At 46.2% G+C, this 25,026-nt stretch overlaps 3 protein-coding genes across 5 annotated transcripts in view; all 3 read left to right on the forward strand.

Moving 5' to 3' along the window:
* Otud7b (OTU deubiquitinase 7B) overlaps positions 1–799 on the forward strand; it is a 57,983-nt gene extending 57,184 nt beyond the window's left edge. For all 3 annotated transcript variants that reach the window (XM_042681537.1, XM_042681538.1, XM_042681539.1), the window contains one exon: positions 1–799. This exon is cut by the window's left edge and continues 834 nt beyond it. In XM_042681537.1, coding sequence (XP_042537471.1) covers positions 1–363 — 363 coding nt within the window. In that variant the 3' untranslated portion in view covers positions 364–799.
* Positions 800–7,568: 6,769 nt separating this feature from the next.
* Mtmr11 (myotubularin related protein 11) lies at positions 7,569–16,447 on the forward strand. The gene is made up of 17 exons (XM_042681542.1): positions 7,569–7,808; positions 8,151–8,226; positions 8,603–8,724; positions 9,043–9,103; positions 9,461–9,600; positions 10,494–10,572; positions 10,720–10,855; positions 11,064–11,151; positions 11,303–11,391; positions 11,474–11,598; positions 12,740–12,806; positions 13,022–13,092; positions 13,607–13,773; positions 14,147–14,320; positions 14,683–14,862; positions 15,521–15,814; positions 16,048–16,447. Exons 1-17 carry the CDS (start codon positions 7,743–7,745, stop codon positions 16,192–16,194), a joined length of 2,082 nt encoding a protein of 693 aa, XP_042537476.1. The 5' UTR covers positions 7,569–7,742; the 3' UTR covers positions 16,195–16,447.
* A 1,735-nt stretch (positions 16,448–18,182) lies between these two features.
* Positions 18,183–24,463, forward strand: Sf3b4 (splicing factor 3b subunit 4). The gene is made up of 6 exons (XM_042681545.1): positions 18,183–18,262; positions 18,680–18,808; positions 19,079–19,621; positions 19,918–20,124; positions 23,546–23,719; positions 24,046–24,463. The coding sequence occupies exons 1-6, from the start codon at positions 18,229–18,231 to the stop codon at positions 24,231–24,233; spliced, it is 1,275 nt and encodes a 424-aa protein (XP_042537479.1). The 5' UTR covers positions 18,183–18,228; the 3' UTR covers positions 24,234–24,463.
* Positions 24,464–25,026: the final 563 nt, after the last annotated feature.

The raw sequence follows: 25,026 nt of genomic DNA on the forward strand, positions 1-25,026 counted from the left end.
GGGGGAGGCCTTCCACCCTATGCCACCTTCCCCAGACAGTGCCCTCCTGGGCGACCCTATGCCCACCAGGACAACATCTCTTCTCTGGAGCCAGGCAAGGATGGAGTTCACAGGGGTGCATTGCTACCACCCCCCTTCCGCGTGGCTGATTCCTATAGCAACGGCTACAGAGAGCCCCCTGAGCCAGATGGATGGTCTGGAGGTCCCCGGGGGCTTCCCCCAACCCAGACCAAATGTAAACAACCGAGCTGCAGCTTCTACGGACACCCTGAGACAAACAACTTCTGCTCTTGCTGTTACAGGGAAGAACTGAGAAGGAGGGAGCGTGAGCCCAGCGGGGAGCTGCTGGTGCACAGGTTCTGAATGGGTAGAACCTTGGAGGGCAAGGGGCTTAACAAAGAAAGTTCAGCTCAACTCATTGGCTTATCAAGACCCAGCCCCGGTGTTGATGGGGCAAATGCAGAAATGTATGTGGAAGCCTGGTTGGAAACTTTTACACGTGTGTGCGCTGGAGTGCTGCCAGACTGGCAAGAGCAGGACAGGGCTGGATGGTGCCCAAAGGGCTGTACTATTCCTTTGCAGAGCTGGACTTAATGGGACTAAGGAGATACAACGATGGAGAGATGTTGGTTCTCTTAACCCTTTGGGTCCCATCCCAGAACCTAAGGGAAAGTAGTAAGGGAATGTTTGGTGTGTGTGGGTGGGAGGTGGGCAGATATCTTGGGGAAGAACAGGTAAAGGAGGCTCAGTGGATTAAAGAGAAAAAAATTATAAGCAGACCAAAGTTCTTTTAGGTTGGGAAAAAGCCCAGGGTAGTGGAGTTGGAAGTGTGGAGGGAAACTGAGACATTGGACACAATTTGCTCTTGATTGGAATTAAGGTAGATATTAAGGTTGGATACATTTTTTTTCCTCCTGAAGCATCTGTAAAGACAAAGCAATAATCTGTGCTCTTGGGTACTTGTTAGGAAGAAGATAGTCTTTAAATCCCTATTTATGGAGAAAGGAAATAGAGGAACTTAAAAGGGGATTTTTTTTTCCTTTTAAGTTTTCTTTTCTTCTAAATAGTCATTTGTTATCCATTCTAGTTTAAGAGGAGATTGCTGATTGCCCCCTATCTTTTCCACGTCCTTTTTGAGGACTGCGCTCAAGCTAAGAAGGTGTAATTTTAAAGAGAGAGAAGGGCTAGGAATGTGGCTTAGTGGTAGAGTGCTTGCCTAGCATGCATGAAGCCCTAGGTTTGATTCCTCAGTACCATATAAACAGAAAACGCCAGAAGTGGTGCTGCGGCTCAAGTGGTAGAGTGCTAGCCTTGAGCAAAAAGAAGCTCAGGGACAGTGCCCAGGCCTTGAGTTCAAGCCCCAGGACTGGCAAGGAGAAAGAGAGAGACAGAGAGAGATTTAATTTTATTTAAAAGCAAACAAACAAAAACATTCCCTCTGGGAAAGGGAAGTGATAGGAAGAGCAGCTGTGTGTGTTGAATTTTCTTCAGGTGAATGGGTGCCTAGTGATCTATTTTTTAACTACTTAGCAATAACCACATGGGGTCTGAGTGCACTTAGGGAAGGGCAGACATTTGGCCTGACTGTTTCAAACAAAAACCAAAAACCTACCAAGCACTACCATCCTCTGCTGCTGTTTTCTGTAGAAAGCAACTTATTTTATTGACTAATTTTTTAAGTAAAAGAAACTAAAGGACCCCAACAAAAATACATTTAAAAAATTAATTGCTATTTTTTTTCCTATTTAAGAGATTCTTTCTCCTTCCTCTCTACTTATGGAGAATGGACTTAACATCCTGGCTTCTTTTGTTAAGCCAAAACTGACCTTAATCTGTGGTTAGTTTATTAAAATAATAATAAAATACTTTGTAAGAAGTGATATTTTTGATATTAGGAATGATGTTGAAACATGGGGAAGGGGGCTAGGGGCAATTTATAAAGGTAAGTAGAGAAATCTATTTTAGTGAACTATAACCACAGATCACAGATTAGTCCCAGTGAGTTCATCTGTCTTTGGATTTCTCCCTTTCCCTGACCCCAGCCTTTTCTCCAGGGAGTTGGAGTGGGGATACAGACACAGACGGGAGGAACTCTTTTGCATTTTGCACAAAGCACAAATCTGGACAGCCTATACTCTGGCCAGAGCCGTTACTAAGAGCTTTAAGCCAGAGGACTAATACTGGGCCAATTTTCTTGTTTATATTTTTTCTGGGGAAAAATATCATCTATGCAATTGTAGACACTCTTGGGTACATATGAAGAAGGGGAGTAAGTGTACTGAAGTATCCAGAATGTTAATTGGGGCTGTTTGTTGTATATTAGGGTTTTGCTGTTGAGGTATGCACTAGCACCTGTCTAGTAGAATGTAATCAATGCCCCTATCTGATCTAAGGCGTGTGTGTGTGTGTGTGTGTGTGTGTGTGTCTGTGTGTGTATGTGTGTGTGTGTGTGTGTGTCTGTTTGCAGACTCTTGTTTGCATACACTCCTTCAGCCCCATACAGAAAGTTTTCATCCTATTTCCCGAAATCACAAAGCAAGTCAAGACTTCCTCCTCATTGGAACAATTCTGTTTAGAAAGGTTTCTTTCTCTTCAGTGAACTCAAAAGCCATTTATTTTCCAAACTTGTTGGTCTGTTGATTTGATCATTTTCCATGGGTATTCCTAGGCTTTTATTTTAAAGAAGCCATGAGGTTCCAAGGAGGAGGCTTATATATTTCAGGATAGGGCAGGAACCTAGTATGAAAAGCACGTGGGTATACAATTTAAAAGTCTACTCAGGGGCTGGGATGTAGCTCAGTGGCAAAGCGCTTGCCTAGCAAGTGCAACGTCCTGGGTTCGATCCTCAGTACCAAAAAAAAAAGAAAAGACAAAAGTCTACTCAGTAATGGATCATTTTTAATTCATTATTTTAAAAATTAATACCAAAAGCCTATGTTGAACAAAATATCAAAATCTTAGGATCTGACAGGACCAGGCTTCAGATGAGGGAAATGAGGCTGGATGGGGCAAGTATGGGGATGGATCTTGTCTTTATTTAAAATCTGGGATTGGACATGTTAAATTGACAAATTGTTAAATTGTACAACTTAAAGATAATTTTTTTTTAAAAAGACAAAACTTTGGGCTGGAGACATGGCTCCAAGTGGAAGAGCATCTGCCTTTACAGCACGAGGCTCCAAATTCAAGCCCCAATACTGCCAAAATGAAAAAATTGGTATGTTGTTCAGCATGAGGTTTTTTAGCATTAACTTTTGCTTAAAAAAATACTGTATCAAAATAGTATTTGTCTTGGTTCCTGGGTTTTTAAGTACTCCAATTTTGTGACCAGGTGAGAGCATTGTTCACCTCACCCAAGTCATGTCCTTGTTTCTGGAGTTAGAACAACACTGATGAGCCACCCGTGAGCCTCCATTGCCTACCCCACACTGGACACCCTGTGAGTCAAACCCATACCCTGAGTTTGCACAGCTTGCCTCTTTCTCCTGTAGGCCTCCATATCATAGGATGCTGGCCAGGACCAATAGGAATGGAAACATTGGATTTTCCCAGAGAATAAAACCCAGAAATTTGATTCTCCACTGGACTGCCGTGTTTGGATTTGATCTGTTAATAGATTCTAGTTAATATGTGTTTTTAAGACAACAAATGAACAAAATCAAAAAAACATGTTATCCTGTCCTGCTTGTTTTTATTTCTAAATTAGCCAATCCCAATTCCCTTTGCTCTTTTCAAAGAGAAAAAGATGGAAATTCTGGGGAAGGTTTCTAGGAGTAAATTTGGTATAGTTTTTATTAAGGATTCCTTTTTACTTGAGAAGGTTAGTAAGGCACTGAGAAGCCTCTTAAGTCTATGGACAAGGAACCCAGAGATCACAAGCACATGCGCGTACACGCGCACACACACACACACACACACACAGGATTTTTATAAATGGGATAGTAAAGTTCATTTTGCTGTATGTTAGGGTTTGGGTGGCATGGGTGTTAAGAATGTAATGCCTAGGAAATGAAGACAGACTAGGATTGGTTTGTGGTATTTGGGGAAGGTGAGAGGGTGAATAGGAAAGCCCATGCAATTACTGTGTTAGAGAGGAAGGAATGGGGAGACTTAAACAGGTTGCACTGAAATGAGCAAAAATTCTTTGGTATAGAAAGGGTATGTGAATGAAGGGGGAAGATAAGACCCCTGTACCCTAGGTGAGGTTTGACATCTTTCAGGCTTAAAATTTAAGTGTCCTTGGTTTCTTTAACCCAGGGCATCTGGGGTACCTACTGATTTTTTTTCTTTTAAGTCAGTATTGCCTTCCAAATGGAGCTATCTACTGAAAATCACTCCCTTAACTAACCCAGGCTGGTTTTATGGAAAGTTACAAGAATCAACTAAAATCTTTTCCCTCACACTGATTTTCTTTTCTTGGTGCCAGTACTGGAGTTTGAACTCAGGACCGCATACTCCCACTGAGCTGGGCTGCCACTCAAGGTTGGTGCTCTACTACTTGACTCTAGTTCTGGCTTTTTGCCAGTTAACTGAAGGTTAAGAGTTGGCTTTGAACCCAGATCTTAGCCCCCTAAGTAACTAGACTAGATGTGAGCCACTGGCTCCCACTTACATACTGGCATTTATCGCTAAAATGTATTTCCAAGCATGGGTGGCTCACACCTGTGATCCTAGCTAGTCAGGAGGCTGAGATCTGAGAATTGTGGTTCAAAGCCAGCCCCAGACAGGAAGTCCACGAGACTCTTATCTCCAATTAAATACCAAAAATGCCAGAAGTAGAGCTGTGGCTCAATTGGTAGAGCCCTAGCCTAAGCACAAAAGCACAGGGACAGCACCCAGGCCTGAGTTCAAGCCCCAGAACCAGCACTATATAGATTAAAAGAGCTGAAGGCACGGCTCAAGTAAGTGATAGAGCAGCACCTGCCTGTCAAATACATGGCTCTCAGTTCATACTCATAACCAATGAAAGATTCAGTCTCTTTAAGGACTATGAAATGGTGTTAAAAATCAGCATTATGGAGGGCTTTAAAATGGAAGTCCTTCCCTTTCCTGTAGGCTGTTTCTTAAAACACACCCACAGACTAGTGAAATTAAAATTAACAATGACTTCCTGTATTATATTTAGACTATATGGTGCCCGAAAGAAAGGAACAGGTTTTCTGGGACTTCTAAGAAGCTAGCTCTTGCTACTCTTATCCTTTTAACCATGTGTTCAAGGTTACAGTAACCTTTTTTTTTTTTCCCTTAATAAAGAGCATTTCAGAGATGTATGAGTCCCTCAGACACCTCTGTGATCTGTAATCTGTCCTCTTCTTTCTCCAAGGAGGCAGTGCCCTAGCCACACAGCCTGGCCTGAAATCACCTGCTCCCTAGATTTTTCTAATTTTTTCCCCCTTCCAACTGCAGAGTCAGTGAGTCATACAAGCACTCTGTCTTGTTTGCTTTGCAGATACCCAGTCTGAAAATCATAGGGTATTTTGCCCCTGTGTGCTCAATCTGATCAACAAACTATTCTCTTGTCTCCAAGTAGACTCTGTGGGTGCCACCTCTCCTCACTGGCAAGTGGGTAAGGGGCAGTAGAAAAGAGCAACGGAGGCTGGCTGAGGGAGTGGGGGTGGGAAGAAACTTTGGCCTCCTTCAATGCTTATAACTGGCTCCTCGAGTCATCTAGTGAGTCACTCAGCTCCACCCCCCTCCTCAGGCTGCTCCTCCCGGCAGCCTTCACTCCTGGCACAAACCTGCAACCAGAGCAAAATTCTGAAAATGGAAAAATCTGATGCAGTCCCTTGCCTCTCCACCCTTCCTCTTATCCAGTGAGCTTCTGGGTTTGTGTTCCGGGTGGTGAGAGGTAGTCAGCCTGTGAGGACCCTCAGCTGCTCCCCACCCCCACCTTTTGCATTCCTGGTTAGGTGCTGATCCAAGTCACTCAATTGCACTGATTTCCCTTCATTCCCATGATCCCTCCTCCTCCTCCTCCTCCTCCTCCTCCTCCTCCTCCCTCCTCCTCCTCCTCCTCCTCCTCCCTCCTCCTCCTCCTCCTCCTCCTCCTCCTCCTCCCTCCTCCTCCTCCTCCTCCTCCTCCTCCTCCTCCTCCTCCTCCTCCTCCCTCCTCCTCTTCCTCCTCCTCCTCCTTCATCTGTATTCCTCTGCTGCTCTCATACCTGAAGGTATTAAAGAATAGAAGGAGTTTGGAACAAAAAGTGATTCAGGGAAGGAAAGGGGTTGATGGCTTTAAAACTGGTACCTACCTCTTCCTATGCTCTTATTACAATAGCCCTTGAGAAATATCTTTTCTCCCCAAGAGGTTGAGATCCATGGAATGTGGTGGTGCTCAGTAGCTTTTGGGACTTGGAGAATCCAGTTTTTGGGGCCCTTTCCTAGCAGGTGTAAGCCTGCTTTTTCCAGACTGTCTCCCAATACCTTCACTATTTCCATAGTTGCAGCCAAACAAGGAACTTTTAAAGCCGAGGCTGCAGGGCGTGTGCGTGGAGGGGAGGGAGGGGCACATTGAAATGTCACTTTGGAGAACTGGGTCCCCACCTTAGTATTGCTGCCTCTGTACAGACTCAGTAACAATAAAACAGCTGCTCATTAACTCCTCTTATCTTGCATTGTTTTCTATTTTGTGTCTGAATAGATTTGTGCATTTCTGCCCCCAGTCACCCTCAGCTGTCAGGCTTTCATTTGCCTCTAAGCCCCCTTCCTCATCCTTGCTTCTTGGGGTTGCTGCGGGGAGGGGGAGGAGGTTGACCTTTGACTGCAGGCGCTGTGTGGAGGTTTCTAGCCCTGGGCTTTGGCAGACTTGACTTGAATCATTCATTTGGTGATCAGATGTCTGGGCTAGAGGTGGAGTCAAGTACCTATTATGGTCAATTGTTGGTGCTGGAGGGGGGAGGTGCGCCTAGTTAGGGTGCTACAGGAAAGATTAAGTGGTAAAAATCTTCCCCCCCAGGCCTACCCCTGGGATCTAAACCCAAATTTCCCTGGCTGAGTCTACCACCCGTGACTCACCTCTCCCTACTTCCCTTTGCCTTCACTGAAGACATTTGGCTCTCAGGAAAAGCACATTCAAAAAACACCTCAACTAGCCCTTTCTCAATTCTCAAACCTCCCCTGGCAAGAATTTCTGAGGTCCAATTCTCAATTTACTTCCCCTTCCCAGCCACTTTTGTCAGATTTAGGAGAAGAGGAAACGAAGAGGCCTGAACTATTTTGCATTCCTCTCTCCCTCCCCTCCTTTAGGAAGACGCATAAAATATCTGAACCTCGAGTGTTTTGCTTATTTACAGTCTGCAGCAGTAGCTCAAATGATTCCAGTTTAATGATTGGTGTTACCGCCTCCCTCAAGCAGTTACCAATACTCTTGAGCAGGAAGAGGCTAGAAAGTAGAGTTGGGGTAAAGAGTCTGGGTATTTATGTCTCGGTTGCCCATTCCATTTTTTCCCCCGAGGCTCCTCCTCTGAACTTAAAAAAAAAAAAAAATGTGTGTCTTCTCCTTTAAGGGGCTGGGCATCTCTCCCGCCCTCTCCAGAGTCGACTAAAGTTTCTGGGGAACCTACTCAGACTAGGCAGGGCATACCTTTCCTAAGACCCCCCAGTTGTGCACCTCAAATGCTCCTGTTCCTTGGGTCCTCCCTCCTGCCCCAAACTTTTTCTTCACCACAAGATTCAGCCTCTTCCCAGAAGGACTGAGCATCCTTGAGGTTTTCCATCCTGCTCCATCTCCGGATGGAGGCAGAGAGATGTGGTGGGGGGGTCGGGGCCAGAGTTTCAACATTGCCCCCCAGCAGGAGGAACCAGAGATGGGGGTAAGGAGAAGGAATCGGGGTGGCTGGGCAGGGGCATGGATGGGGATGCTATGCAGATATCAGGAAAGGACGGCATCGAGGGGAGGAGGGTGTGTCTCGCAACTGTGGCTGCAGCTTGGGCAGCCTTTTTCAGTGTCTCAAGTTCGTGGTCTCATTATCCATTAACCAGCCCCTCCCTCTCGTGTCTGCCAGCCCTGGTCCTGAGCTTCCCCGCAGACACTGAGCTCAGTTTCCCCCAGTCTCCCACAGCTGCTGAGGTAATCCCAGACTCCGGGGCTGGAGGAGGAGGGAGCTGGATTAACCCTCTACTCTTCTCAGCATTCTGAACCAAAGTCTTTGCAGGGAAGCAGGATGCCGGAGCCCAGGAGTCGGCAGCTTGGCAGTCTGGCATCCAGCTTGGCCTCTGGATGCCTGCCAGGTAATACTCTGATCTCGCAAGCCCCTCCAAATTCCTCACCGAAGACACCTCCATATTCCTCTCCTGGCTCAAAGTGCCTCTGCCTGAAGCTTGTTCTCTTCTCTGACCAGAGCTGGCAGAGAGAACTGAGTCCTTGGTATTCGTTCTTTTTACCCTGTTCCTTCTTTTCTCATTTATCCAGGAACTATTTGGGTGCAGGCTCTGTTTTCCATGCTCTGTGCTAGTTACAGAGGTATTAAAACTTACCAATTCTTTATTCTCAAGCTTGTATTCAGTGAGCAAGGGTTTTAATCTTCCCTTTTTTTAGATTCCTGGCTGCAGAAGAGTAGGTGTTCACAAGTATGGGCAACACCTGGCTTCCCTTCTTTCTCCTTAGGGGAGCAGATCCTAGCATGGGCCCCAGGGCTGAGGAAAGGGCTGGAACCTGAGTTGCCTGGAATCCTGATCTGTACTAACTTTAGGGTCACCTTCCAGCCTTGTGGATGGCAACGGAGTCAGGTAAGATGGTTAGGCAGTAGAAAAAACAACTAGAAGCTAGATGTGGTGGCACACATCTATAATCCTAGCCCTTGGGAGGCTGAAGCAGGAGGATTGTGAGTGTGAGGCTAATGTGCCCTACACAGCAAGACTCTTAAAAAAAAAAAGTTCAAGGATTGAGACAAATATTATGGGTTAAGGGGTCTCTTTTGAATGTACCAGTGATAGTTGGTATTGGTTCTAGGAGTGGTGGCCTCTTACATGGGATGACGGATCACCAAGGTAGGAAACATGAGTGTTACTTCAGATGTCTGTAACATCTGTCATTGCTTTCTCTAGGATACACCCCTGAGCAGTGAATATGACTTTTCTTTGGTCAACATTGAGCGACTAGAGGCTAGTAAGTCTGCAGGTCATTAAAAGGGATGTTGAGGGCTGGGAAGGTGGCTCAGTGGTAGAGCGCTTGCCTTGCATGCCTGAGGCCCTGGGTTCAATTCCTCAGAACCACATAAGCAGAAAAAAATGAGCCGGAAGTGGCGCTGTGGCTCTAGTGGTAGAGCGCTAGCCTTGAGCTGAAGAGCTGAGGGACAGCGCCCAGGCCCAGAGTTCAGGCCCCACGACTGGACCCCCCTCCCCCCCAAAAAAGGGATGTTGGAACCTCTCCTCATCCATTCTCTATCCTCAGAAGAGAATAGGTGGGAAGAGCTCTTCTTAGGGCAACACTATGGTTACCTCCTCTTTTAACTCTTGACTTCAGTGAGTGGCTTAGCACGAGTTCAGCTCCATCCAGGTTCCCAGCTTAAATTCATCCCTGAGGAGATTCTAATTCATGGCAGAGACTTCCGGCTGCTCAGAATTGGTTTTGAGGCTGGCGGACTAGAACCTCAAGCTTTTCAGGTAAAAAAAAAAAATCACTGCCAGAAGATCCTTCTTCTCTTTAGAAACTAGAGGTCCTTTGGGGAGGGTACAGAAGATTGAATACTGTTGAAATCGATTATGAACATGAAACAAGGGGGCTGGAAATGTGGCTTGGTGGGTAGAGTACTTGCATAACTTGCATGAAGCCCTGGGTTCGATTTCTCAGTACCACATAAACAAAATGCCAGAAGTGGCACTGTGGCTCAAGTGGTAGAGTGCTAGCCTTGTGCAAATGAAGCTCAGGGACAGTGCCCAGGCCCGGAGTTCAAGACCCAGGACTGGCAAAAAAAAGGAAAAGAAAAGAAAATGAAACAAGGAAATCTATTGAGGATGTTATTTGGAAGTGGGGAACAGGATGAGATGGATTGGAATACTGCGTAAACATTGGAAGACTGTAACAACGAACCCTGTCCCCCTATAACTAATATAAACTAATTAAAAATATTTAAAATAAAAGGAACTAGGAACCCCTCCCTGACAATTCCCAGTAGTCTCCTATCCTTTAAGGTCCCTCTCATCAGTCCTCCTTTTCTTCAGAGAGGAGCTAAAAGGCTCGGATAAATGTTAGTATTAGAGGGGTAAAGGGCCTAAATTCTGATCTGGCTCTGCTAGTTACCAGCAGTGTGACTATGGGTGAGTGTTCTTCTCTGTAAAGCAAGGCATATTGGATTATAGTATTCCTAAGATTATTTCCAGAATCAGTATTCTGTTTTGGGGGTTCTTGATTTTTTTTCTAACCCCAGACCCCAGGACCTGTGGAAGCCCCCTCCACTAGGATGTTTTTGCGCTTCTGTATTGGTGGTCAGTGGAGCGCTAGTGCATTCTTATCACTTCAGTCAAGTCAAAAAGATGGGATGTGTTTTCCTCTACAGGTAACCATGGCTATTGTCCAAGCCAGAGCTCAGAGCAATGAAACCCAGCAGTATGGAGGGATCACCCTGAGCAAGGCTGGTGCGTAAGCATGCTTTAGGGAAAGAAAGGACAATGGGATCTGGGGAAGGGGTGGGGGTGGAAAGCAGGACTAGCAGCTGCAAACAAGAGCTCAGAAACTGTTTCTAGTTTCTTCTCATCTTCCTCTGCATGTCACTCGGGCTCTAGGCCAGGGTTCTGGCTTCAGAAAACCACCTATTCCGCTCTTGGAGACATTAGAAGACTGGGAAATGGAGCTGAAGAAACAGGGTGCCAAGGGCTGGAGGGTCAGCACAGTCAACGAGAGGTTCGATGTAGCTACCAGGTGATGGTTCTAGTCTACTCTAACCCCTGTTGTACTCCTTGTCTCCTAGTTCCAGTCCTTTGAATGTAGGAGTTCCCACAAACTCCACCTTCCTAGCCCAGTTATCTCCTTGGTCTCAAAACTTGAGATCCCTTGGAATAGCTTCCTGGTAGCTTTGCCTGATAGATAATCACTGAGCCAAGCTGTGACATCACTCTCCATTTTGCAGCCTCCCCCGGTACTTCTGGGTCCCCAGCCGAATTCTGGACAGTGAGGTCAGGAGAACATTTGGCCACTTCCGTCAGGGCCGTGGACCGGTCAGTGTGAGGGTTTGGGTAATGATTGGGTTAAGAGGGTCACAGGGGTCAGGGAACAATGTAGAGGGAGGGAAGTCTGAGACATCATTGTGGGACAAGGATCGCTGGAGCTAGTTTCTACCACAATAACCTTCTTCTCTCCCATCGGAAGCGCCTATCTTGGCATCACCCAGGGGGCAGTGATCTTCTCCGATGTGGAGGTTTCTATAATGCCAGTGACCCCAACAAAGAGGACATCAGGTGAGGGAGCCTGATGAGAAGATGCAAGGGGTAGGGGTTCTGGAAAGACTCCTTTCCTGAGTGTCTAACTTCTCCCCTCCAGAGCAGTGGAGTCCATGCTCCAGGCTGGGCATTCCGAGGTTGTCCTTGTAGACGCAATGGATGAACTGCCTGGGCTTGCAGATGTCCAACTTGCCCACTTGAAGCTGAGGGCCCTGTGTCTGCCTGGTGAGAATAACCTCTAGCCCTTCGCCTCTAGGCCTGCTGATTCTCACCTGGTTTACCATTTTTGTCTACTGTAGATGATTAATCCTTCAGCCAGTGAGCCTTAGGGTTATTATTTTTAACTAGTTCTGGGGCTTGAACTCAGCTTTTTCATTCAAGGCTGGAGCTTTATTACTTGAGCCCCCACTTCTGACATTTTGTTGTTTAATTGGAGAGGAATCTCTCTGGTTTTTCTGCCGGGGCTGGCTTTGAACTTTAATTTTCAGATCCTAGACCTGTGAGGATTATACCTAGGATTACAGGCATGAGCCACCCGTGCCAAGCTTGATTTTTGTTTTTCCTATAGATCTTTGCATTTCCTATAGACTGATTGCCTATTTTCTTAGAAACAACATACTCTTTTAAAAAAAAAAAATAGCTTAGCCGGGCGCTGGTGGCTCACGCCTGTAATCCTAGCTACTCAGGAGGCTGAGATCTGAGGATCGCAGTTCAAAGCCAGCCCGGGCAGGAGAGACTGTGAGACTCCTATCTCCAATAAACCACCACAAAACTGGAAGTGGCACTGTGGCTCAAGTGGTAGAGCGCTCGCCTTGAGCTGAAGAGCTGAGGGACAGCGCCCAGGCCCAGAGTTCAAGCCCCACGGCCGACAAAAAAAATAAAAAATAAAAAAAATAGCTTTATAAAGCTAGGCACAGGTGGCTTATACCTGTAATCTAGCTACTTAGAAGTCTGAGATCTGAGGATTGTGATTTGAAGCCAATCCCAGACAGGAAAAGTCTTTGAGACTCTTATCTCCAATTCACCACCAAAAAGCCAAAAGTAGAACAGCAGCTCAAGTGGTAGAACACTAGACTTGAGCAAAAAAAGCTCAAGGACAGCACCCAGGCTCTGAGTTCAAGCCCCAGAACCAGCATACAAAAAAAAAAAAAAAGTAGATCTGTAAAATTTACCATCAGCTGGGTACTGGTGGCTCATGGCAGGCAAGCACGCTACCACTCAGTTACATCACACATCCTTAAACTTACTTCATTTCTATCCACAGTCTTAAATAACCACTTATTAAACCCATCAGGCTATAGACCTGAGTCCCAAGTCCCAATTCTCCTAATTTCTTTGTCCCTTTGATTCCTATACTCTCTACCAGATTCATCTGTAGCTGAGGATAAATGGCTCTCAGCGTTGGAAGGAACACGATGGTTAGATTATGTCAGGTACTATCCTTCTAGCCATGATTTATAATTCTGGCTGTTCCAATGTCTGTACACTTGGGCTTCTAAATATTCTTGCATGAACTCTTCTTGGTTTCCCAAGATGTCTGTTATTGCTACTGCTTGGAGGAAGGGTCAGGATTTTGGAGTCTGCCTCTTTTCCAAGCCATTACTTCTTTTTCCAGGCTTATCAGCCTCTCCTTCCTTTGTTCTTCTAGGGCTTGTCTTCGAAAGGCCAGTGATGTCTCAGTTTTAGTGACATCCAGGGTTCGTTCTGTAGTACTTCAAGGTGAGTTCCTTGGGTCAGCCCACGCCATTTCTTCCTTTTTTTCCCTTACCCACCTGGCTGGATAGTGCTCATGGAGTTGGTCATAAATCTTGTCTTCTAGTGCTAGCATCTTCCTGTCACTAGGAACTACCCATGAGTTCCCAAGTTCATAACTACCTCTGCCTTCCCACTATTACTTGTTGTTTTGATCACTGGGATATTCTTAGCCCCTCCTTCCCCTTCCTTCTGTCAGGGGATGGGGGTTGGGGTTGAGGTGGGAAGGGTACTATGGAAGCTGGCTTGAGAATTGTGGTTCTGCCCTCTGCATGTGACACCGGGTGTTTCTAGCCACATGTCTATGAAGTGAATCATTCAAGCTTTGTTTTGTCTTTACATCTATATGCCTTCTTAATCCCACCTATCCCCAACTTTTCCCCACCCCCCTTATTCCTCCTTGCCATGCTTCCTCTTCTCACTCTCTTCTTCCCTAGCTTCTTGGACCCCTCCTTCTTTGTCCTTCTTCTTTATCACCCAGAGCGTGGTGATCGTGATCTCAACGGCCTCCTCTCTTCACTCGTCCAGCTGCTTCTGGCCCCTGAAGCCCGAACACTGTTTGGCTTTCAATCAGTAGTGCAGCGAGAGTGGGTGGCAGCTGGTCACCCCTTCCTGACTCGGTTTGGGGGAACTGGGGCCAGTGAAGAGGTGAGAACAATTTAGGAGGGCTGGGAGCATGCACTAAGGGAGGGAGAAAAATAACATTATAATCCATTGGAAGTGAATCAGAAAGGTCCTGAGGTTATGTTGAACTTGAAAACCCAGATGAACTACTTTCAACTCAGACTTTCATTTCCTGACCTCCTTAGTATCCTATTCCTGTGTGCCGCCTCCCCCCGCCCCCCCCCCCCCCCATCCCCTTATTATGGAATCCAACCTTTTTAGGTCCTCACAATCCTCTCTAACCTCTTAGTTACTTTTAGCAGTACTGGGGATTGAATTCAGGGCCTTGCACTTACTAGCAAAAGCTCTACTACTTGAGCCATACCTCAGGCCTAACCTTTAATTGCTCTCTTCTTAGGCCCCAGTGTTTCTCCTCTTCCTTGATTGTGTCTGGCAGCTCCTCCAGCAATTTCCAGCTGAGTTTGAATTCTCTGAGTTTTTCCTTCTTGCTCTGCATGACAGTGTCAGGGTTCCTGACACTCTTACTTTCCTGAGAAATACTCCCTGGGAGCGTGGAAAGCAGAGCAGACAGGTCAGTGACCTTTGTTTTTGACTTGTTTTTGTCTATGTCTCCCAAGAAGTCTTTGCTGAAGTTTAGTCTTGATTTGCTTTATAAGAGAAATCTGTGTTTGGGAAAGGGAAAATTGACCTTATTCTACATTTGATGCCTGAAATAGAAAGCGTAAGTTCAGTGATTTGTCTCTGGATTTGGGGGGGAATATACATACATACATACATACATATATATATATATACACACACACACACATATATGTAATTTATACAGACATACATATATCTCCGCACATACATATATGTGAGCATATATATGTGTATAATATGTGTGTATATATATATTGTTTAATCATCTCTTTTCTTGATTCCTTTGTCTAGTTTAACTCCTATACACAAGTTTATACCCCAGAAAACTCTCAGTCCCCAGATGGGAACTGTATAAATGTGCAGCTCTCTGTCTGGGACTGGGATTTACGCTACAGCAATGAACAGATATTACAATTCCATAATCCTGGCTATGACCCGGAGCACTGCCCAGAATCCTGGTTCCCTAGACAGGTGAGATGCCTAAGCTTCCTAAATTCCCTTGAATTTTCATAGGTTATGCTACTAGAAGAGTAGAAAGATACAATGTCTTTCCCTGAGTTTCGCAGGGAAAGCTACCACACTCCTGTTTTTTTTTTTTGTCGGCCATGGGGCTTGAACTCTGGGCCTGGGCGCTGTCCCTCAGCTCTTCAGCTCAAGGCGAGCGCTCTACCACTTGAGCTACTGCGCCACTTCCAGTTTTCTGGTGGTTTATTGGAGATGGGAGTCTCACGGTCTCTCCTGCCCGGGCTGGCTTTGAACCGCGATCCTCAGATCTCAGCCTCCTGAGTAGCTAGGATTACAGGCGTGAGCCACCAGCGCCCGGCCACACTCCTGTTTTATACCTATCACTTACAGTACCTGACTGTGGCAAAGAAACGAGAAATCCTAGAATAGCACCAAGGGCATCCCTTTTATCTTCATTTCTGTTTATTAGTCTTCCAATCTTGTGCCCATATTTTACAAGTTTCTCTAAAACCAGTTTCAGTTAGTCCCAAGGCTTGGGTGATGCCTAACGAGTATAGATGAGAGGAAGAGTTGTCTTTTAGTTTTGAGTGCAGGACACTCTTCCTGACCCAAACTGGGGTTATCTGGTTTCTCAATTGCCACTTGACTTCCCTTTCCTCCTTAGCCAAACTTCATGGTTCCTGGACCTCCACGTTCGATGTGGCTTTTCTCTAGAGGGGCCCTGACCCCCCTGCATCAGCTTTGTCCTTGGCGAGACAGTCCTTCTCTTTTGGCAGTCCCTTCTCGTTGGCTCTCTCGACCAGCTACCTCCTCTGAAAGCCTGGCTGACCAGGAGTGGGGGCTCCCCTCACATTGGGGAGCTTGCCCTTTACCTCCAGGGCTATTGCTACCTGGATATTTGGGACCCCAGATCAGGCTCTGGAAGCGCTGCTACCTGAGGGGAAGGCCTGAGGTCCAGGTGAGAAGGGGAGATGGGGAGTGGGAGTGGGAGAAAGAGCTAAAGGGATTGGAAGTACTATTCCTGTTATCAAATTGAGTAGGTTTGGGGTGTAGAAGGTGTGGAAATGCTTAGATCAAGTAGAATGGAAGGGATAGTTTGAAGGAGAAAGAACAGTAAAGAAGTAGCAGACAGATTACTGAAGCTAGAGTTTCAATAATACTCATTTCTACCCTTCTTTGTCCCCTCCCCAGATGGGCCTGTCAGCTCTCACAATCTCTGGCCTTCGGGAAGAACTAGCCTGTCTTCAGGAGCTATTAAGAAAATGGACACCAAGAGTATTTCCCCAGGATCATTGCAAGAAAAGAGATCCAAATACTTTTCTCTCCCAATCCCAGTGAAATTACCAGCATTCTCGGAGGCATGGCCGGGGGGCAGCGTGGATGAGGGAGGGCTCTGTTTAATCCAGAAGTTTTTCTATCTGGCCTTGCTGCCTTAGCTTTTCACATTCCAGCCTCTTTAAAGAAACTCATTTTGAGTTTCTGTAGCAGATGGTGGTGCTAATATCCAGCTCTTCTGTCTTGTTTCGTTGTTTTTGTTTTTTGTCGGTTATGAGGCTTGAACTTGGGGCCTGGTTGCTGTCCCTGAGCCTCTTTGTGCTCAAGGCTAGTGCTCTACCACCCGAGCCACAGTGCCACTTCCAGCTTTTGAGTGGTTAATTGGAGATAAGAGTCTCAAGGGGACTTTTCTGCTTGGGCTGGCTCTGAACCACGATCCTCAGATCTCAGCCTCCTGAGTAGCTAGGATTACAGGCATCTGCTTGTAATACATGTACATGTATTTTGTGATCTAAAGAACTAAGAAACAAAAACAATCCAAAATGCAATTGCCTTTTTTTGGAGGTGGGGTGGAGGTAATTTCATCCATTTTTTGGATAACTAGCTGTTAAATTGTGAGGTCAGAAATGCTGTTTATTAGTTCCAAAAGAATGTCCTAGAGACTTAGTTCTTATTCCCTCTTGCTGCTGCTGCTTTAAATCCAATTTTTATTCCCCCCTCCCCCCACCCCCATTGGTTTGTGTGTGTGTGAATGACAGATTGTAGTGACATTTCTATTTAAGTTCATTAAATCACATTTGTATAAAGAGCTGGCATTGTTCCTTGTGTTTAAATGCAGGATCCTAGGAAGTAAAGAGTGGTGGGTAAAGGAGGTGGGATCCTGTATTTTGATAATAACTTGGGTCAGGTGAAGTTCTTCACAAACAATTTGGGAAAGAGTTCTCTTTTCTTCCGTTTAGAAGAAATAGGACGAGTTTATCAAGATGTTGTATTCTGGAGGTTGGGACTGAAGTCTGAAACAATCCTAGCCACTACTCAATGTCATTCACATGATCATGGTGCCTCAGATTTCCTTGCCTATGCAGTAATGATTACCATTACAGCTCAGACATTGTGCCATATCATCCCCAATATGGAAAAACTAACACCTTTAATTCTGACACAGGGACGTGAGTTTGTATTTGCACACATGCTGTGGGCCGACATGGGAGGCTGCCTGCACTTCAAAGCAAGTGAGCCTGAGTTGGGGGGATTCCTCTGCACACTCTTTCCTATGTCACAAAGTTTCGCTTTGTGGGGTGGAGGTCTGACTTAAGTGGTATAGCGTATGGCCAAGGGCACGAGTTAAAAACCCACACAGAAATCACTATATGTATATATGTATGTATATATGTGAAAGCCAGCATTTCCCCCCTAGCTTTTGATTTTTCACATTTGGGAGTACCGAATTCTCTGTCGGCCCAGCACTGCCTCATGAGGCAGTTCCAGCTCTGCCGCCACAGTTCTGAGAGGTGCCAGGGGCACGTCGGCTCCGAATCAGAGCCCGCGTTAGTCGGCTGGCGGCTCACGCCTGGAATCCTGGTTCCGCAGGGAGCTGGGACCTGTCCATCTCCAATTAACCAGCAAATAAACACTGATCGCTAGAACCCCAGTAACACAGCGCCAGCTGACTACGCAAGCCCCCACCCCCACCCCGGACACACACATCCCCGACAGACAGACAGACACAGACAGACACAGAGACACAGACACACAGAGACCCCGGACACACACATCCCCGACAGACAGACAGACACAGAGACACAGAGACACAGACAGACACAGACACACAGAGACACAGACACAGACAGACAGACGACAGACAGACAGACAGACAGACAGACAGACAGACAGACAGACACACACACACACACACACACACACACACACACACACACACTCCTAAGATGGCTGCTGCAGTTTCCGGTTCCTCCCACTCCTTCCCTCCACAGCACCACCCAGCGCTCCCCCCGCCCATGTTCGCCCCGGAAGTGGAAGTAGTAGCTGCGGTCAGGGGGCGGAGCTGCCGCTAAGAGACGGCGCGGGAGCCTCTTCGCCATGGCTGCGGGGCCGATTTCCGAACGGAACCAGGGTAACTGGGGGGGATGCGTCCAGGGGATCTGAGGGGTGCCGACTAGAGCCAGGCGGCGGCTCCGCGGAGGTGGAAGGCTAGACCTCCCGGGGGGGGTGAGCTGGGCCCCGGGTGGCGGGGGGCGCGGCCGGGGCCGGCCGAGGCCTGGGGCGCGGCTTCTAGGCCCGATTCCCGGCCGCATTGCCACTACAGAAAAAACATCCCCACGGAGCCGCACGTTTTGCAGCTGAGCATCAAACTAGCAGATTCGCTAGACTCCCAGTAAGGAGAGATGTTTAAGGGCTGCACGTGTTTTGTTTTGCTTTCTCCTTTATGCATGGGCCCCTGCCCTCCCCGTGCCGAAATCCCATCTTCATGTTCCCACCAACTCCTTTTCTGCTCTGCCCTCACCCGACCCTCATTTTCTGTTCTCTTGAGATGCCACTGTGTACGTGGGGGGCCTGGACGAGAAGGTCAGCGAACCACTCCTGTGGGAACTCTTTCTCCAGGCAGGGCCCGTGGTCAACACGCACATGCCAAAGGATAGAGTCACTGGCCAGCATCAGGGTAAGTAGGGACCAGTGCTCCCGAACAGTCCCAACAGTATTCATAACTGTTTGGGAATGAGCAGTCTAAATACTTCTTTCCCTTAAACTTCAGTTCACAGTTTGCCTTTGGGAGATTTTTCTCGTAAATGTCAGTTCACAGTTCACATTCACAGTTGAAGTGACACTTTTATTTCGGTCACATTATTTGTGGTTGGCGGAGGGAGGGTGAGTTACATTCCATTTTGAATCTCTTCGCTTGAGTTAAACTTACCCATCTCCACTTTTCCAGGTTATGGCTTTGTTGAATTCTTGAGTGAGGAAGATGCTGACTATGCCATTAAGATTATGAACATGATCAAACTCTATGGAAAGCCTATCAGGGTGAACAAGGCATCAGCTCATAACAAAAACCTGGATGTAGGGGCCAACATTTTCATTGGGAACCTGGACCCAGAGATTGATGAGAAGCTGCTTTATGATACTTTCAGCGCCTTTGGGGTCATCTTACAAACCCCTAAAATTATGCGGGACCCTGACACAGGCAACTCCAAAGGTTATGCGTTTATTAATTTTGCTTCATTTGATGCTTCAGATGCAGCAATTGAGGCCATGAATGGGCAGTATCTCTGTAACCGCCCTATCACAGTGTCTTATGCTTTCAAGAAGGACTCTAAGGGTGAGCGCCATGGCTCAGCAGCTGAACGACTTCTGGCAGCTCAGAATCCACTTTCCCAGGCTGACCGTCCTCATCAGCTATTTGCAGATGCACCCCCTCCGCCTTCTGCCCCCAATCCTGTGGTATCTTCGCTGGGATCTGGGCTCCCTCCACCAGGTAGAACTTTAGGTTTGGATTATGTTTGTTTTGGGTTTGCAGGGGGTGGGGCTGGATGCAGACAAAACAAGCAGCAAGGACAGTATGCTGGGTCAGTGGGGAATGAGAGGGGAATGGTGATAGCCATGAACAAAGTTGGGTTTCTTCAGGAGATGGAAGTTTGACTTGCTAACCATTGCTTTTGATTTTAGAGTGTTGAGAGGAGGGTAAAGTGCTGAGCCACTCGTGAGGCAAGATTGGAGGCTCTTTAAGGACATTGCTCACTACCATTAACTCTTCTTTCATTTCTTATATAGGAATGCCACCTCCTGGGTCCTTCCCACCTCCAGTACCGCCTCCTGGAGCCCTCCCACCTGGAATACCCCCAGCCATGCCCCCACCACCTATGCCTCCTGGGGCTGGAGGACATGGCCCCCCTTCAGCAGGAACTCCAGGGGCTGGACATCCTGGACATGGACATTCACATCCACACCCATTCCCACCAGGTGGGATGCCCCATCCAGGTAGGTGTTTTTTGGGCTGGAAAAGGGAGCAGTGAGCTTGGTAGAGGGTACTGTCAATGGTAATCTTGCTGCTCTTTGTTCTTCAGTGATAAGTATCTCAGAGTTCTCTCTTGAGACATTCATTAAAATAAATACAAGATATCTTACATTAACACTTATAACACTTCCTAACTTATCTCTATTTCTTAAGTTTTTCTGAAAGTAGTCCATACTTGGTGTTTTTTATTTCCTTAACATTTTGCCCTCATTATCTCTTGACTTCATTCCAACTAATTGTAACCCAGTTATCAAATCTAGGAGACACTTCTGCTCCTTAGCTGATGTAATCTCTGTGATATTTATAACTATCCGTGTCTTCCAGTTTGAAATTATTATCTATTTTTGTTTCTCAGGGTTCTTTATCTTTGCATGTGTCTAAACCATCTTTGATAAAGCTCCTTTTTCTTTGTGTTTGACATGTATCTGTAGTTTTAAATATGTAGATACTAGCCAGACGCCAATTGCTCGTGCCTGTAATCCTAGCTACTTAGATAGCTGAGATCTGAGGATCGAAGTTCAAAGCCAGATGGGACAGGGAAGTCCATTAACCACCAGAAAACCAGAATTGATGCTGTGGCTTAAGTGGTAGAGCGCTCGCCTTGAGCTGAAGAGCTTAGGGACAGTGCCCAGGCCCAGAGTTTAAGCTCCAAAACCGACAAAAAAAAAATGTAGATACTGATGTTTTCTGGGCCTCTCATCCATGGTTATTAACCAGCTAGACATAATCTTACTGTTCAATAGATAACTACTTTTCTACCCTTCTTCAGGCCTCTTCTTCCTGTTTGTTTTCAGGAGCTTAGTTCTTAAATTTGGAGGTTCTGGGGCTGGGAAGATGGCTTAGTGATAGAGTGATTGCCTTGCTTGCATGAGGCTCTGGGTTTGATTCCTCAGCACCACATAAGCAGAAAAAGTCAGAAGTTGTGCTGTGGCTCAAGTGGTAGAGCACTAGCCTTGAGCTGAAGAGCTGAGGGACAGTGCCTAGGTCCAGAGTTCAGGCCCCATGACTGACCAAAAAAATGGGAGGTTCTCCATATCTTCTCATAGCAAGTCCTACTCCTATCTGGCATCTCCTCCACATCAGTGTCCCAGTTCAGGCTCTTGTTTCTTCATTGCTTTGTACTTAATTTATTGTATTTTCTGGTCACTTTTGACACTATTGTTTCTATCTTTGGATTATTTTCACAGTAATTTTTCTAAAATATGTTCAGTCGCAGTTGTTTCAAATCTGCCCCCTTTTGCCTACAGAAAAACTCAAACTCCTGCCTCTAGGGATTCTCATAAATTGGACCATACAGATGATTCCCTCCACTGTATGTTGATGCTGATTGGTATTTTTTTGGGATATACTGTGCTGTTTGACATACTTCTGATTTGCAGATCCCAGTCTCTGCTCGGGGGTAGTCATGTCCACTGTCAGGTCTTTCCGAAGAATTTTCTTGGAGGGGGATGAAACATAAGCAAAAGCTTTTTTTCTTAGCCAGTGAGATTTTGGTATTATTTATAAAAGCTGGTGTGCCTTTATACCACAAATGAATTACTTTTTTTTTCTGATACTGAGTCTTGTGCTTGCCCAGCTTGTTGGCTTGTAGCTGGCTGTCTATCTTTTGAGCCACTCTTTTAGCTTGGATTAATCGGAGATGGAATCTCCTGGATTTGTCTGCCTGGATGAGCTTCCTCTAGATCTTGGCCTCCTGAGAATTACAAGTGCCTTGTTCATTAAAAGAAAGTGAAAATTTGGGGCTGGGAAGGTGGCTCAGTGGTAGAGTGCTTGCCTTGCATGCATAAGGCCCTGGGTTCGATTCCTCAGCACCACAAAAGCAGAAAAAGCTGGAAGTGGCGCTTTGGCTCAAGTGGTAGGGCGCTAGCCTTGAGCAGAAGAGCTGAGGGACAGTGCTCAGGTCCAGCGTTCAGGCCCCATGACTGACCAAAAAAAAAAAAAAAGAAAAGTGAAAATTTCATAATGGTCTAGTCAGTGGTTCTCAACCAAGGGTTACATCCCCCACCCCCAGGACATTTGGCAATATTTGGAGATGTTTTTTGGTTATCACACCTGGATTGGGCCAGAATGCCACTGGCACCTAGTATGTAGAGGACAGAAATGCTTCTAAATATCTTATATACATACAATGCTCCCTTCGACATAACTATCCAAACTAAAATAGTGTTACAAAGTTAAGAGATGTGTTTTAACTATTATCAGGTGGCTTGTAACAGTTCTGTCTTTGCAAGTTGTTTTTTTCTTAAAATATTTTTAAAATTTAAGTAGATGTACAAAAGGGTTTATGAGTACATTTTTTTTTCCTCCCTTTTTTGGTGCCAATAGTGAGGCTTGAATTCACTTGGCTTTTGCACTCAAGGCCGATGTTTGAGCACTTGAGCCCACCTCTACTTGTGGCTTTTTGCTGGTTATTTGGAGATAAGTCTCATGGACTTTTCTGTCCAAGCTGACTGCAAACTGAGATCCTCAAGATCTCAGCTTCCTTAGTAGAGAGGATTAGAGGGGTGATCCACCAGCACCAGCTTATCTTACAATGCAGCTTGATCAGTGTCTCCCCTTCTATCCTTCTTCCCACATCTGTCCCAATCACATCTATCTATGTTGGTTGTGGGGCCTGAACTCTGGGCCTGGGCGCTGTCCCTCAGCTCTTCAGCTCAAGGCTAGTGCTCTACCACTTGAGCCACAACATCACTTCGGGCTTTTTCTGCTTATGTGGTGCCTCATGCATGCAAGGCAAGCACTCTACCACTGAGCCACCTTCCCAGCCCTATCTTCTCTTTTTAAAGCATATATTACTTACTTAAGGAGAGGTTCATTTTGACATTTCTGTACCTCTTTACAATATATCATGGTCAGTCTTACCACTCTGAAGAATTCTTATTTGTCCCTTACAATAAGACCTTCGCTCAGGTAGTATGTAGGCTACTCCAGCCTATCCAACCTGTCACCACTGTTTTTTTTGTTTTTCTTTTTTTTGGTCGGTCATGAGGCCTGAATTGTGGGCCTGGGCGCTGTCCCTCAGCTCTTCAGCTCAAGGCTAGTGCTCTATCACTTGAGCCACAGGACTCACTTCCGGCTTTTTCTGCTTATGTGGTGCTGAGGAATCGAACCCAGGGCCTCATGCATGCGAGGCGAGCGCTCTACCACTGTGCCACCTTCCCAGCACTCACCACTGTTTTTGATACATACTTTTGCATCGCTTACTGAGCCTAACTCCAAAAGAACTAGTGAAGTGAGTGAGTGGTTAGGTTTTACTGTTGGGATGGGATCAGGGATAGAGTGCTTTTGTCAGCCTTATTTTCCATATACCTTTATGTCTTCCTTTTCTTCGTTATCCTGTCTACCTACCACCCTCTTTTTCTTGTATCATTTTTATTTTCACAGGGATGTCTCAGATGCAGCTGGCCCACCATGGCCCTCATGGCTTAGGACACCCCCATGCTGGGCCTCCAGGCTCTGGGGGGCAGCCTCCACCCCGCCCACCACCTGGAATGCCTCATCCTGGACCTCCCCCAATGGGCATGCCCCCCCGAGGGCCTCCGTTTGGATCTCCCATGGGTGAGTGGGTTCTAGCCATCTCCTTTATCACAGTGTCCTTTTCCTCCCCTTCTTGTCTTCTCCTTTCTCCCTCTCCCCCGCTCTTTTCTGTAATACCCAGGTTGGCCGCTAGGTAGCTTAGGCTGATCTGGAACTCAGCACTCTTCTGCCTTAGCTTCCCAAGTGCTGGGATTACAGATGTTCACTATGTCCTGTCTCACATTCGTACAGCTTTCTTTTTAATACCCTTTGTCCCATGCCGCCTTCAGCTTTTTTTCTCTTCTACACATCTCCCAATATCAACCATTTCCAATTTCTCACTTTTATCAACTTTTTCTTTCTTGCAGGTCACCCCGGTCCTATGCCTCCACACGGTATGCGTGGGCCCCCTCCACTGATGCCTCCCCATGGTTACACTGGCCCTCCTCGACCCCCACCCTATGGCTACCAGCGGGGGCCCCTCCCTCCACCCAGACCCACTCCTCGGCCTCCAGTTCCCCCTCGTGGCCCACTTCGGGGTCCTCTCCCTCAGTAAATTCTCCTTCCTCTTTTTATATCTGCCCTACATCCTTTCCATATCTTGGACCAGTCAGAATTGTGATAGCTCCGTGGGGCTAATATACTAATCACTTAGCTTCTGCCCCCTCTCCCCCTTTTTAATGTAAATTTTTTAAAGGAGGCTTTTTTGTGTTTTTTTTTTTTTAAATGTTGGTCCTAAGTGTTTTGCAGATGGCTCAGAGGAAATAAAACTATACTCCTTGTTTATTCTTTGTTGTTTTCCTTGGCAGAGTAATTTTTTCAAAGGCTGTATCAAGGTATGGTGGGAGGAAAAATAAGAGGAGGCGATCTACATTTAAAGGCTTACTCTGTAATGTGTTCTTAAATAGCTTTCTGCTGTGCATTAAAGCGGTTGTTTTTGTTGAGGGACAACACAAATAAAGTACCTGGTTATACTGGCAGAAATAGAAAAAATACACACTGATACCTCAGCCCTATTTGGCAAAACAGACTGAAAACAATTCATATCCATCAGTAAAAGGGATTAGTTGAATGAACTGGTAAATACACATTGGTGTATTATGCGGCTGTAAGGAGGAAGAGGCCATAGTAGTAGTAGTAGTAGTAGTAGTAGTAGTAGTAGTAGTAGTAGTACACCATACTATACCAAGTTGTTGCTGATGGTACAGTACATCCTTGGTATGCATGGCCTCAAACCCTAACACACTCATAGTATTTTATCTTAGGATGCCACACGTGTATTTGCCTATAGAATGGAAAACTAGAAAACCATTGGAAGAGGTCTACTTGGGGAAGTAGAGGATATAGAG

This window comes from Dipodomys spectabilis, unplaced genomic scaffold, assembly GCF_019054845.1.
Source record: "Dipodomys spectabilis isolate Male_0828 unplaced genomic scaffold, ASM1905484v1 ptg000069l, whole genome shotgun sequence".
Lineage (NCBI taxonomy): Eukaryota > Metazoa > Chordata > Mammalia > Rodentia > Heteromyidae > Dipodomys > Dipodomys spectabilis.